The sequence below is a fragment of the Malaya genurostris genome, chromosome 3 (assembly GCF_030247185.1).
Source record: "Malaya genurostris strain Urasoe2022 chromosome 3, Malgen_1.1, whole genome shotgun sequence".
NCBI lineage: Eukaryota > Metazoa > Arthropoda > Insecta > Diptera > Culicidae > Malaya > Malaya genurostris.
The window spans coordinates 102,696,834-102,712,268 of record NC_080572.1 but is presented as its reverse complement, the minus strand read 5'-3'; the positions used below and the strand labels follow the sequence as shown (position 1 = coordinate 102,712,268).

Here is a 15,435-nt window from a genome sequence, read left to right as displayed (position 1 = left end):
CTTTCATATGCCTCAAAATTGATTTCCGTGACCTGTTTAAAACAAGCCATCAGGACCATCTTGTAATATGTATACTTACCTTATGACAAAATTTCATTGAAAAATTTACTTAAATGATCATAACAAGAACTGACAGTTTTTTTTTCATTTTCATACTATTAGGATTGTCGTGGAGCGACTATGAAACTTTTCCATTGTTTATTTCTTAACGATAACCGAAGGTTTCGGGTAGCATTTCGTGTAAAGAGTTGAAATGTAAATGTCGAAAAAGTAGAGACCCTTCACAAATTACGAAATAATGTAATATTTGAATCAGAGGTGGAAATAAGCCCATTTTGCGCATGAAAATGTGAATCAAGATTTCCGATTGTGAATCAAAAAACCGAACACCGTGAATTAAAAAATTGGGTAACAAAACTAAAATTGCGATTATGTATTTAAATTGTGGGAAATGAAATTGAAGACTTTCCTAAATTCTAAGTAAAACCAAAATTTATCTTATAAAAAATCATTCATTTCGAAAGTCATTATAATTTCTACAATAAATATGTGATATGAAAAGATAATACTGACTATTTCTATTTACTGTGAATCAAATTTGCTTGTTTCCACCCCTGATTTGAATAAACAAAGAGTCTAAACAAAGTGAGTGAACATTTTGTAGTTTCAACTTTCGCAAATAATGTTGTTCTTTCAGGTGACTAATCGATGGGAAATCAATTGATTTTGATATTAAACATACCCAAGTTGGTTCTATATGCAAATTTTAAAACTTTATCCGAAATTCTGGTTTTTTTGTAAAAAATTTAAGAAAATCTCTACAACTTTTGATCCCATTTCACATTCCACAATTCCACATATGATTTAATTCGTAAATAAATGGAACATTACAATAATGATTCAAACATGTGTCAAACAAATCCAGCCTTTCGAGCTGACGCACAGTGGTTCAAAACTGGAAAAAGACGGTCAAAAGTCTGTACTGACTTTCACTGATTTTTAAGAGCTAACGTGTCTTCGAAGGAGGTAGTACCAATTTCGAAAAAAATATTTTTTTTTTGAAGAAAAAAACATTTGATATATTCATTTTATTTTAAAAACATTTTTTTTTGGTTTTATCTACGTAGAATCTACCTCTATTACCTAAGTATCTATTACAAAGTGCCCATAAATACGCATAAACAAGCTCCTGCTTGCACGCGCAACCTAAGCAAATTGTTGTGATTATTATTTTTTACTTTTTGACAATAAACAATATTAGAAATCTAAGTGGAACTCGATGCAATTTTTTAGGCCTTTTCAAAGTTAGGTCTAAATATTGAAAATCCGAAAAATTATCAAAAGTTCAACAATTCAACATAATAAAAAAAATTGAAAAAATTTTTCCAAACAAAATATGAAAAAGTATTGTAAAAGTACAAACCTTTATGAAGAGATTTCATTTTTAAACGTGTAAATAAATTGAGTTATCGCGAAGCAACATGTTTTTTAAGACGATATGTTGATTGTGCAACGCTCACTTAAAGATATGCGAAGCAGCTCATACCGGTGAGCAGCTCCGAACCGATCAGCTCACTAAAGGGAATTGATTCAATGTATCAGCTAATCAGCTCATTAAGATTGAACAGAAGGTTTGTTTCGAGCACCGTTTTTTGTGCCGTTTTTCTTACTCCGTTTTTCTTTCATATGCATGATCGAAATCATTGATGCACAAAGAACAATGCTATGTGAACTAACTTGTCTGCGTATTATTATTATGTCATGTTTGAGAATATCTGCAAAAGTGGCATCTTGGAAGAACGAAAAAAAGCTCATGTACACATTTCTTCTCATTTATAACTCGCTCTTCAAGAGCCGAAGATCCGTTCAGCTCGTAGGTTGTTTTCACCTTACCAGCAGGGATGCCAGGTCATTTTTTCAAGAATCTGTAACGATCCAAAAACTCTCACTATTTCCTACCGCTCTAATTTTTGGTGCTAGACTGGGAGAATCTGTGCCATTTTTGAAATCCGTGCAAAAATTTGAAAATCTGTAAAACACAGATTAATCTATGAACCTGGCATCCCTGCTTACCAGTGCGGTGAACTGGTGAGCTGCGGTTCTTTTAAAAAGAGCTGTGAGCTATCAGCTCACTTTAAAGATTCGATTCACTGGAATAGCTCAGGAGCGAATTGCACATCTCTACGCTCACTGCAAAAGTGAGTTACAGAAATAGCAGACGCGTGACACCCACTGTTTTTTAACCATTCATGGTTTCAGCATGGCCATAGTGAAAATGAGTCATACGAATAGTACTCAGGATATTCTCATTGGAAAATAAATTGGATTGAGAATATATTTTCCTATAAGTATTGTAAAAGTTTGCTGCATTAAGTTGCATATTTCGCTTCGGTACAAGGTTTCCTAGGTAAAAATAGGTAAAATGATGTATAACTTTTCCAGAAAAGAATAAACCTATGTATTACCTTCTATGAAATTATGGGATTCTATATTTTCTACAATTATTCCAAATAAAGTATGTATGAAAAACTAACTTGAAACAAGTTATGATTAGAAAACTAGTTTTAAGGGTGTTGTCATAATTCGATAACTAAAACTAACTTTGAAAAGGCCTTAAAAAAGTTCCATCGAGTTTTCACTTAGATTTTTTATAGTATTGAGCATATCTTTTCCTATAAATTTTGTAAAAAGCTGCATATTTCGCTTCGGTGTAAGGTTTTATCATAGGTATAAAAAAAGGTAAAATGATGTATAACTTTGCAAGGTAACAACAAACCCATGCACTACCTTCAACAAAAATATGGGAGTATTTATTTTCTTAAATTATTACAAACAAAGTATGCATAAAAAATAACTTGAAACAAGTAATGAATAAAAAACTGATTTTAGGGGGGTTGACATGAAAACGCTTTGTATATCCGAAACGGTGTGACCTAGACTTTTGTTATATTTGACAAAGTAAATTATTTTCAATAGTTCTAAAACTTTGTAGAAGAAAAAAAAATTCTTATCTCTTCAGAAAAAAAAAGTTATGGTTATATTTTTTGTCAATGTAGGCCATGAACAATTAGGGATAGAATCAAATTACGCGGTATATATTTGTAAAAAAATTCTTAAAAGCAACTATATGCATTAAAAGAACGGTTAGGCAGCTACTGATTTATGTCCACATTTTTATTGATTCGAACCACTGTGTGACGTGTAAATTTACAGGTTTCAACATATAGAAATTTATCCGTATTTCATCAACATGTATTCGATCAACTTTGAAAATGATTCAAATTGACGCTTGAATATGGCGGTCTCAGATGACGTAAATTTATATCACCAAAGCAATCTTGAACTATCACCTTAAAATGAGAAAATAGATTTGGTTTTAGTTATATTATGTAAATTATATTAATTGTAAAAATATGTGAGAAAGGTTTTAACTGCGGCTTACGACCGGTTTTCGTAAAGAATTCCTAATTTCAGGAACATTCGGAACATCCTCAAAATATTTAGCATTCCATATCAAATCGCTGAACGCCTAAAAAATTGCAATCGTTGTTTGTCTAAATATATTTATTTTAAACATGGAGCACAGAAACAGAAAGTTTTTTGTAGTGGTCGATGGGAATCGCATTGAACTAAACTAGATAATATCACCTAGGAAGCATACAGTTCTATTGTTCATTCAGCATTTCCAAGTCGAGTCATCTGTCTTACTGCGGCATTAAATTATGCAAACGTCGTCGAGCTACTAACTTTCCATTTAGCAAATATCGTTACTGGTTTTCCCATCATACCCTAAATATCGGCGATCGTGGCCACTCGGAACAGTGATTCTCGTTCTGTTGATTTATTAAACTCAACAGAGATAGTGTCCGTTCACAACCTTTTTTCTCACAAGCAACTTGAGTCTACCAGCCGAAAACAGTGTGGCATTCAACAATGGTAGAAACTCTATATTTGTGCGTTACTATGATTGATTGTACCGTTTCTAGCCTGATAGAAAATGAAATTTCTTGCAATTTTGGAATTATTTATGCTTTATTACGTTCAGCCGTAAATGATACCGAAGCTTCTATGATGCGCTTGAATTGTCAGGGACGAGTTTGTTTTATGTGTTTAATAATGTTTTCAAAAGCTCAATTTGTGATGATTGACTCTAATACTGAAATAATGTTGTAACAAATATACGTAAAATGTCCAAGAAAAGGTATTATTAGGTGTGGTTTTATTTGGAGTTAAAACTTTCGTGGTTCGTTTCAGTTCAATTTAAATCACTGGTACTGTTTATTATGTTTCTAATTTATTCAATAATATAGAATTTTTATTAGTTTTCTCCAATTTAAAATGTTAGTTTTTCGTTAAATAACAGTAAACTGAAAAGGATTATGAAATTTACACGACACGTAAATAAAAGTCGGAAGGTATATAATCACTTAACACGCTGGTCAACAAGCACAGAAAGAAAACATGAAACTTATACGACCTGTAAACCGATAGTACTATGAAATAGACATCAGTTGAAACGAAAATCTGATTTAAAACCATGATTAATGTAAAATTACATTAAGATTCATTTAGTTTTTCATTGAACAAGACTGGATATTTAAAAACCGCTTAGTTTTGTAATGTAACTTTCCGTTCAATTGCCTGCTCCAAATATGTGCATGAAAATAAATGTAAATTCACAAAATATTTTTATCTGTGAGTCCCCGGTCTGACAGATCGATGGCGTCATGTATTGAAAATTCGTATAGCGTTCAAACTCCTTCATATGTCGTCTTTCAAAACTTCATAATATTCGGTTCATAAATGTATTAGTTATTGTGCTGCTGCTGCTGCTGCTCTTATTTCGAAAGATTAGAAATAATGTTGAGAAAAGAATTTCGTGCGTTGATAAAATTCGGTTTTTACGGCCTGAGAATAGTGGGTTGCGTATAGATTTTGAATGGCTACTTTGTTGAATCGATTTTATTTTTCTCTTTTTTTCCGAACGCTACCATGCCAGATGCATTGACACTGACAGTAAATTTCAATGCGTCCGCCATTCCATCCGTTTCAGTTTCCTGGTAGCGTTCGAAAAAAGGAGAAAGAAATAAAATTGACTCACCAAGATTTCCAAAAACAGAAACGCAAAAGGAATTGATCGTCGATTCAAAAGCTACACGTCCTCAAACTTTAACGAAAAAAGGGGTGAGTTGTGTCACAAACAGAACTGGAGGACGTGAATACAAATAAAAATGATAATCGTTCGTAAAGCTTGCTTCATTTAGAATTGGAACAAACTTTTGCTCATATTGTGACGTTCCTGGTGGACGGATTTGGAAGTTCTTGGCGCCCACGTGTCGGGAATTTTGTCAGCTTCACGTATGATTTTTGACATTCCGCAAATCGACTGTACTCTGTAAACAATCAACATGGAAGCCGAAAAAAGGGAAAAAATTGTGCACAGTTATTTGGAAAATCCATTGTGGTCTGCATTTAGGCTAGCTAAACAGCTGAATTTGCCCAGAAATACCGTATGGCGCGTTATCAAACGGTGTAAGGAAACATTGACGACGATTCGGAAGCCTCAAGCCGATCGTCGGAGTCGAACTGACGACCGGAAATTGGTAAGAAAGGATATCATGAACAAATCTATTGCCTTTAACCTGTAGAATAATATTCTACTGTTTAAATGATTATCTTTCAACGAGAACTTGAAATTTCAAATATATTTGTAAATTGTTTTAGCTGTAATTTCTTCATTTTTCAAAAGGCGTGGATGGGATAGCCATCAATCTGTAGGTTTTAATAAGAGCTTTAAAATAAAAATTATCAATAACAAATCGAAACGTTGATTTTTTTTAAATTTAATTTTTTTTATTCATTTTGAAATTATTGAAAAATAAATCAAAATTTTTTTTTCAGTGTATATCTTTTTTAGAGTGCCCTATTGATTCCCTACAAATTCTTCCTGGATGCGATTTTTGTACGATGAACGGTTTCCGAATTACAATGAGGCCCGTAAACTGTTTTAGGTTTAACTTCTTCATTTTTTAAAAGCACGGATGGGATATCCATCAATATGTAGGTTTTAGTAACAGCTTTAAAATAAAAATTATCGCAAAAAAATTAAAAACATGCTTGTTTTTTATTTAACTCTTTTGGATTATATTGTAATAATTGAGAAAAAAATCAAAAAAATTTTTCAGTGTATATTTTTATTAGAGTGCCCAATCGATTCCCTGCAACTTCTTCCTGAACGCCATTTTTGTACAATTAACGGTTTCCGAGTTACAACGACTTGAAAAAGGTAATTTTTGTGAAATGCAAAAAATACATACACCCTTTTTAAAAATCAACCGTGAGTCGGATTGACCTCTCAATCTCAACTTATGGTTTGCCATACTGAACCCATGTACAAAGTTTCATCCAAATCGGAGAAGGTCGATTCTAATGTTGTCACTTTACCGTCTACTCATTCCTGGAATTGCTCTGATGTCGATTGTTTCGTTTCGGATTTGCATATTTCAGTGAAAAACACTATCAAAATGCTGCACGGGATTCATTCCCGATATTCAGAAGGGCCAAATTGTGGAATTTTCTACGATATTAATCATTGTTCGGAGCATTTTGCTCGAACCCAAAGCAGTCAAATGCTGGCTTTATTCGCACTCGTTTGGTGCGAATTTCACACTGCGAAAAGTGCTCAAAGCTTATCAAATTATTTGTATGTTGATACGTTAGATACAACACGAGATATTCACTACCAAAAATTGTCACTCTCTTTAAAATTAGGTGCCGCAACATATTGTTACGCTGGATAAGTTCCATGAGTTGAAATTTGAATTTCTTCCGCATGTCTCTTATTCGCTAGATTTAGCTCCCAGTGACTATTTTCTGTTCTCAGATTTGAAAAGGAAGCTACATTTGGAAAAAACAAAGTTCCAGTTGTTTAACGGATACTACCTACGAGATTTCGAACGATCGAACCGAAGAATTCTAGGCTGACACTGTGGCTCTTACTCTATAAAGCTTCACGTAAAATTTTCCATATCATCTCGGTGCAGTTAAAAATGATTATGTATACAATTTTACTAAAACGGTAACTTAATTGCGTAGTATAGTTGATTACATAAATAGATGTGAACATAGACCGATATACTTAAGTATATCTATGTTTGCTCAAACTCATCATCAAGGCTCGGAACAATATATATGCACTTCACAAAATGTATTATAGTTGTTCAAGAGCGATCGCTATCTTTATGATTGGCCATTATCTCGCTACCCGTGATTCGTTCGCATCAGCTCCGGGCGACGAGACGCAGACAAAACGGACTCGTTGTCAGTGGCGGTGCACACGGAAAGCACTTCGGTACTCTATACAAATCGAGGTGGCGAAATGATGAAAACTCACTTCCTACGGTGCTGGGAAAGTAGGAACATGATTGACGGGGAAGCTACGAATTAAATCTACCGGAAAGTTTAAGTTCCTCCGTAAATGCTTGGTAATAGCATAATTCATACTTGGGCGGTTGGATTGGATTGAAGGTCGGGGCCAGGTCGAAGAGAGGTAAAATATGGTTTCGTGTTTGAAATTGAACCATTTTAGCTTTCTCAGTATTGTGCACTGGCATGAGATATGTATATTTCTCTAAAAAAGAGCAGTATTTTTGCTGATTGATTTCATTGAGCATTAGTTGATTTCGTTTACCAAAAATATTTTTCAAGATCGCATACTGAAAGTATATCACTGTATTTTTCTCATAAAATGTGATATTTATCACTCTACAGATCGTTCCAGAAACATCTCAGCGATTAGAAATATTCAATATGGAAAGTGATTTAACGCTGCAAAACGTCAAAATATTATGTTATTAATATTCAAATTTATAAAATAAAGTGATGGGAATTTTGTGGCAAACGGAACTACATTTTCCAAATTTCCAATTTAGGTCAAGTGGAATGGATTTCACACCAAGAGAGGATTGTTGATTAACCACCACTAGATTGAACTTGTTCGATGAGTTACGGCATTGCAAGAGCAGGAAGTTAGTTAGCAGAAAATGCACACTATGCCATCAGATAGTCTCAAGGTTTAAATTTTCCATGTCTCGTGCTTTCTCCAATCCGGGTGCCTAATGATGTAGATGTCAAGACTGACCCCAAAGAGTTTTATTATGGATATAGCTAGTGAAGATTGCGTCTGAGTAATAAGTACCTTTGTGGTAAACCATTCAAGAGCGTAATTCGAACGTTACTGTTTTTGCTTCTTTAACAATCAAGGGCGAGTTAGGCTATGGACTTTGAGTGTACGCTTTCCGTATTTTCGATGGGAGCTCATTATGGATAATTTGACGTGTGTGAAGAAAACAAAAACTCATTGCTTTTCTCGATTGTATACTAGTAGCTTCTGCTTGGTTAGTGCGGAATTATACTCGATACATTTAAAGCCCAGTCGTGAAATTAATGCTAATGGGTGGTTTATGACAGTAATTTGCGGATGACTGTGAGAAGATTTCTTACCTGGGAAATGAGGCTCGCAGGTCTGCTCTTAATTTGGTCAGCAGATCGGTCACTGAGCCAAACTGACGCAGGGTCATCTCGCAGTCCATTTCCGGCGGAGCTGGTATTGGTGACCTATGAAGTTTCAATGGTTAGAAATTACTAATTCTTATCTGACATATTATAGTATGCCAGTCATTTACCTGTACTCTGAGTTCTTGTGTGGCAACGTGTGGGAGCGATTAGTATCGATATGCTGCTGTTGTTTTTCTGGTTTGGGTTCCTCCACAAACGATGTATCGTAGATGGATTTGAAACTGCCATTTGTTCCCCGGCGTCCGTACTTTTTCAGTGAAATTACGTAGTCTTCTGGATTGAACACGGGTGGACGTTGGTTCTCTTGCTGAGAAATTCAGAGAAAAGAATATAAATAGACAATTACAGCAGCTGCAATCCTTAATATTTATAAAGTAGTTTTACCTAAAAAAAATCCGAAGAATCCTTCTTCTATATTTTAAGGTATTCCCATCTATCCTACATATACATATACATACATATGAAATTCCTCTGCTAGTTGAACTTCATACTATTATTCTACAAATAGCTGACGAAATACGTATCGATGCAGAATGAAGATAGAATAGAAGAATTGAGAGAAATATTTTTTTGAATTTTGCCTATTGCATTCCATTAGGTAAACTCAATAAACTATCAGAGCTTATTCACCAATTGACTTCATTGATTTGTAATCCATAGTTAAGGATTTACTAAAATGAAGCTATGAAATCCATAATTTAGGATTTACTAAAAGAAATTCAACATAGGTTCACTCTTTTGCTTGTGTTTTTCCTAGACACGATTCACCAAAGGCCTTTTCTAACATTTTCAACGTTTCGGAACACTTAAACCCATTTGCAACACAAAATTTGATGCACGCACGTTGTTCTAAATTTTCATCCATATATAAACATTATAAACATCGCCACACGAAAATTTTTCAACTTCTTTGTATAGACGCCAAACAAAAACTAATCGTACGATATGCGTCAAAATTTGACAGAATGTGTATAAAAGTGTTGCCAACGTTGAGAGAATAAAAGTTTACCGATTGGACAAGCGCGGGAATTTTAAAATGAAAATTCCGGTTCTTTTTTTATCATGAGATATTTGTGTGTGATGAAGCATATGCAAGTACTCCTCATTGCTGCTACCTCAAGGGATATGATAAATTTATTAGATGAAGAATGCTTCACGAAGAATTAAATCCAACTATCATCGCATGTCTACAATTTTACCAACCAAAATCACAGAATTACCGAAGCAAATGATGTCTTGAACACGCAACTCATATCATAATAATTTAACTTTAATTCATGTGACAGTAAACGATATTGTCAAACCTTGCGAGCGTCATCTCAAACCATGGTCCTGACGGTATTCTATCTATGATACTCAAAAAAGTGGGTGGCTAATGTCAGATACATAACTGGATGATGTGAATGCGACTGAAACTGACACGTTTCTTCACACTTCTGAATATCCCAAAACGTCATAAGTGTATATATTGTGGGAATTGTGCATGATTTCATTTCCTTGCTCGCAATAGAGTTGTGACGGTCTACCCCTACTAAAGCAGGACGAATTCACGACACACTTATTCGGACACTGTTCACCTGCAGAAGTACACAAGGTACAAATTACAATAACTACAATGGAAGAAAATACCAAAAAGTTCATAATTTACTGATATTAACAGTCAACTACGCGGGCTAGAATGAATGAAAAGTTTCAAATTTGAATGTCTCTCACTGCATCAAAACCGTTGTCCAAGCACGAGAAAGACAAACAAGCGTGATGCCAATTCTACAGGTTGCTATCTCTTCTTCGGATCTACGGAAAAACCTCTTGAAATCTACGGTTTTTGTATTATGTGTCTAGACCAATAACAATGTTTTATCTTTCGTCTGGTGCTGAAAACAACACTCGTCAAAGTGGATGTTGACAGAGGGGTCATTGGCCATTTTCCGAACAATGCGTGAAATATTGTTACATCATCTCCATTACTAGTTTTGACACATTCAGCCTGTCTTTATGGCTTTAATGCGTAACGGATCCAAGCTGCGTAAGTGTAATTACTGGTCATAACTTTTAATACTCGTTGAAACAAATCAGTTTAGAAAACCATAATTGTGAATTATTTATATTGAAAATTGCATCGTAAAATTACTTCCTATTTCCGAAAGCATGGAGGAAACATTATGTTGTTGGGTTAAGTACAACAAGAGCTTTTAAACCGATCAACACGGGTTTGTGCCTAAGACCAGAACATCCACAAACCATGTTTGTCATACCTCTTCGATTACCCGAGCAATAGAGTAAGGACACCAAGTATTTGCTATTTATACCAATTTGTCTGCTAAATTTGATACAATTAATCATAAGATTGCTCTAGCAAAATTGAAGCGTATCGGTTTTCACGGTTGTTTTCTAAGCTGATTGAAGGCATACCTCATTGGACGCAAAATGTAGGTAAAAATGGTGACAGTACTTCTGAATCTTTCATCTCTAAATTTGAGGTTCCTCAAGGAAATCTTCTTGAACCTCTTCTGTTTCTGGTCTACGTCAACGACGTTGATATTTATTTGAAGTGCCTAAAACTCTCGTATGCCTCTAAGTGCTCTATAATTTCTCGATTGTTTGTTCAATTCGCTCTCCGTTCCGCAGTCCTCCTGAATGTGAACACTTATGCAACTTATGTTTCAAATTCTATGTACGCTTCTGATCAAATTCTATGATACATAGACTGCGGTCATTTCGGTAAGTTTCAAGCCAAAACTGTTAAATGAATTAACACTCTGTCTCCCAACAAATCATTCCATTTATAAGTGCTAAAAGAAAGTCTAATAATGACCTAGTGTCCAATAGCGAGTTATACAAAAGTAATATAAAAGGAATCATATATCCTTCTGAGATCGGCCTCGGCTGAAGTAAGAGTTTCCGGAACAGAATTAGAAATTGATATACTGAAAACACGCAGGAATAAATTCGAGTTTAAAGTGTTTCTAGAGAGACAAATGCTGTCGACATACTCTTACCTCATCCATCGGCATCTACATATGTTCTATTTTATGCTTTTCATTCAATTGATTCAATGTCGCAAAGAACTAAAAACTGTAAATCTGGTCAACAATCACAAGTAGTGAAATCTAACAAAGCAAAAAGCGAAACATTAATAAATTGATTGAAGAATTTTCGAATCAACTGTTTTTTTTTTGCTTTTCATGCTACAAAGAACACAAAAAAAATTTTTACATTTTCAAATGGAAACTATAAAGAAGTAAAAATGTAACTTAATGAGCACTCAAAGAAAAAAAGTTTATAACCTAAAAATTATCTTGTTATTTTGCTGGATGTGTAAAAATTGATGAAATTTAAAGAAAATCTAGTTTTAAACCTGTTTTAATCCACCTTGTGGTGTAATGATGCCTTTCTCATATTACTTATATTTTCATAAATATCACTAGATGATTCAGGTTTTTCTTCTACGGTATCGCTTCTCAAAGACTAAGCAAAGACATTTCGATTTCATCAAAATTCGTTGATTGAAAGTCGGGTAATCCACAAAAAAGCTTGGATTACTCGACTAATGAGATGACTATTGGTACAATAACCCTATTTAGATTGATAACCAAAACGCTAGTATGATGAGTTTGATTTATAGAAGTAACAGATGCGAACGAATATGTATGTCTCAAACATATGTACAGCAGTCGCAGCGTTGTTACTATCATTAGATTTTCAATATTGTTATTATTATCATAATAATCATAATAATATTATTTACTGTTTTCAATGTCGTCTACCGGCAGAGAAATGTGCGGCATTGTTCTTCCGTATCAGAACGTACCGGTTTTACATCGTCACTTTATATGTCAGTTTGAATGTTTTGACACTCATCGCCCAGTAATTACGGAACCGGAAGTCGGGGCTAGATGATAATAAACAGTAGCTTTTGAAACAATAAGAGCTTTACTTTAAATCAACATTCTTTAAAAGTGGTTCGACCGTCGCTGAGAAATCGAATTGAGTTCCGATTTTTCACTACTTCAAGTGCTTCCGGAACAGAAAACGTAGGGCTAGTATTACAGAATTAAGATTTCATATCTACCAACTAATAAATTCTGCAAACAAGAAGAATTTATTAGTCAGTTTTATGGGATTTCCACCTGTTTTTTGCCATCGTTTGTAAGAAAATACTCATGTAATTGAAAATTTTGAAGGGAAGATAGATACAATCCCTTCAATTCACGTGACACCCATTTTCCACACCATTGGTGTTTCTCCAAAGCTTTTGAATGATCAGAATTTGTTTTTTGTGTTATATTTAACATTGCTGCCATTCGCTTTTGACTAGAAGTATCATCTTCTTCCAATATTGCTTGCAATTCGGCCTCTTCGAACTATTTCAGAGGTCTTCCAAATCATTATCTCTGAACCGTTTAACCCATCATTTGCATGTTACTTCTGATAGAACATAATCACCATATGCCTCAGCATGCATTCGATGTGACTCTTTTCAGCAGCGCCGATTTTACTATTAATGGACCCAAGGGCAAGATTTATGTGTGTGTCCCTAACTAACTAAATGAGCTTTTTTTTGGCTCGGTGGATCCCGTCAAGGGCCCCCTCAGACCGTGGATAAGGGGTTACGTGCCCGTAAAAAATCCGGACTTCGGAAAAGTGGTGAGAATTATTGAAGTCAAAGAGATTTAAAACGAATTCATAACCTTATAGTCATTAATGGACCAGCTTTTAGAGCACATCCTAATTTTGAAAAACATTTTAATCAATTGCTGTTTATGTACAAATATTATATTTCTGCTCACCTTTATGTTTGAAGTCCAACCCAAAGTCATCTCGTTCACATCCGGTGGACCAATTTGTGTACCCCCGGGAGGGCTTTTTCCAGCGCTTGGTGCCATCTGATAGGAGCAGTACGATATGTCACTGAAAATAAGAACAAGTGCGTAATGAATATAATGCGATAAACAGATATTTTCGAGTCTGAAACACACCGTGCAATGATTTTGTGTGCTGGATGGAAAAGTCAGTCTCTTCTAAAAGTAACCTTAATTTTTCACACTTGCATTAAATTATCTATTAACGTAGCAATTGAGAATCGAACTGCTGATAAGACTACAACTAATATGCATTCCCAACTCAATATAAACGAGGAATGATCGAGGCCCCATTTCAGCATGGTCTTGGTGTCGATCGATACATGTAACGAATTGTTCGAATACCGGTGCCGCTGGTTTGCTCTCATTATCGCCATAAAAGCTAATGCACTTTTTCTACCAAGCTTGTCAGATAATTGCATAAAAACCTACAATGTGCTTTGCGAAAGTTGCCTGATGTGCAAATGTGTGTCGAGTATAAATTTTTATTTGAATGGATTCAGCAGTTTTTTGGCTGCAGATTTTTCTATTGGGGACAGTGTTCCAACGAAAAAGTCGTTTTCTCACTTCCTAGAAAACATTATCTCTCTTTTGGGTTGAATATTGTGTTGTCGAATCTCACTACTGCACTACACATTTAGTTTAATAATTTGCTACTACCAGCTCAATTCTGCAAGAAAAAAGAAAACTCTGTACATTTTCGTTCATTACATTAACGAAAACGAATTTTGATAATAATTCAAAGCTACGAAACCATCATGAAGAGCATCTTAAAACCAAGTAAACATACTATCATATTAGGAAGTGAAAAAAAACACAATACAAAAAAGTGAAAATTCTGGACGAACAGAAACTAAACATTGCAACCAAGCGGGCAGAGGAAAACAGCAATTTAACCATAAAACATGCATCGATAGTAACTATTGACAAGCCATTTCCGTAGTTATCCGAAGCAGGAAAAATCTAGCTCAGATTCATCTACAGCGAGTGTGTGAGGCAGAGCATAAAAAAATTGCACTTTATTTTAAATGCCCTCGCTCGGATGAAGATATTTAGCGACGACATACGGCCAGTTGCGTTGAAATGAGCGAGGGTCACTTGTAAAACATTATGGAAGATTAAAAAAAAACATCAGAGATAGACGGATGACAAACATCTTTTTTGCGAAAAAATGTTTTTCATGGAAGGAAAGCCACGAAACATGCTTGATGTGTTTACTTCAATATCCAACTGACCGTAGACTGCATTATAAGCTCGGCCAGACACTTAACATGTTTACTCTGGCTACCGAACTAGGTGAGGATAAAGTGTTCCATTACTTCTTCACAAAGCTGTAACCGGTCTCCTCAATGCACTTTATTGCGACGCAGGGCTGTTCGACATCGGCGTTTGCATTATATGCGATATCGAACTGGGATTGCTTAAGGCAATTTGACTCTCTTGAAGCTAGCTTTTTTTTTTTTTTTTTTTTTTTTTTTTTGCCCACCACACTCCCCCACACCAAAAAAGCTTCAATTTGAAGCCCCCTGGTAGTGGACGCAACTAGTCTCAGCGGAAAAACAAGAAACAAATAGACACTGGCAATAATAATACTAGAAATACAAATTTAATTTTGATACAAAGTCCGCTGAGATTCTATTTATTCATGGTTTGATGTGCAATTTATTAAAGTGGAATCCCAGTGGAAAAGATTTCCTTTTAAGGGATCCACAATTTAATTACTACGCTGTGTTGGAAAGAAAGTACAAATATTTTAGGTAATTAGTTATTAATATGAAATACTGTTGACGATAAATACATTACATTTTAAACCAAAAAACTAAATTAGCTAAATATCTCGTTCAGTCTGTGCTTAAAATGGTACTTTAGTCTAGCCGCAAATGTGGCACGATTGCTTATTCCTCGCATGTCAGGCGGAAGTGCATTATATTTAGTTGGACCAACAAAAAGGATCCGTCTTTGACCAAGGCTTGTAGCTGCTCGAACACGAAACAAA

At 34.8% G+C, this 15,435-nt stretch overlaps 1 protein-coding gene across 1 annotated transcript in view; it reads right to left on the bottom strand.

The window, feature by feature from the left end:
* The window catches only part of LOC131437178 (uncharacterized), a 213,673-nt gene that overhangs the window by 3,129 nt on the left and 195,109 nt on the right, over positions 1–15,435 (bottom strand). Inside the window, exons 4-6 of the mRNA XM_058606349.1 lie at positions 13,368–13,488; positions 8,685–8,884; positions 8,503–8,616 (exon numbers count right to left, since the gene is read on the bottom strand). Coding sequence (XP_058462332.1) covers positions 8,503–8,616; positions 8,685–8,884; positions 13,368–13,488 — 435 coding nt within the window. The remainder of the gene's footprint in view (positions 1–8,502; positions 8,617–8,684; positions 8,885–13,367; positions 13,489–15,435) is intronic.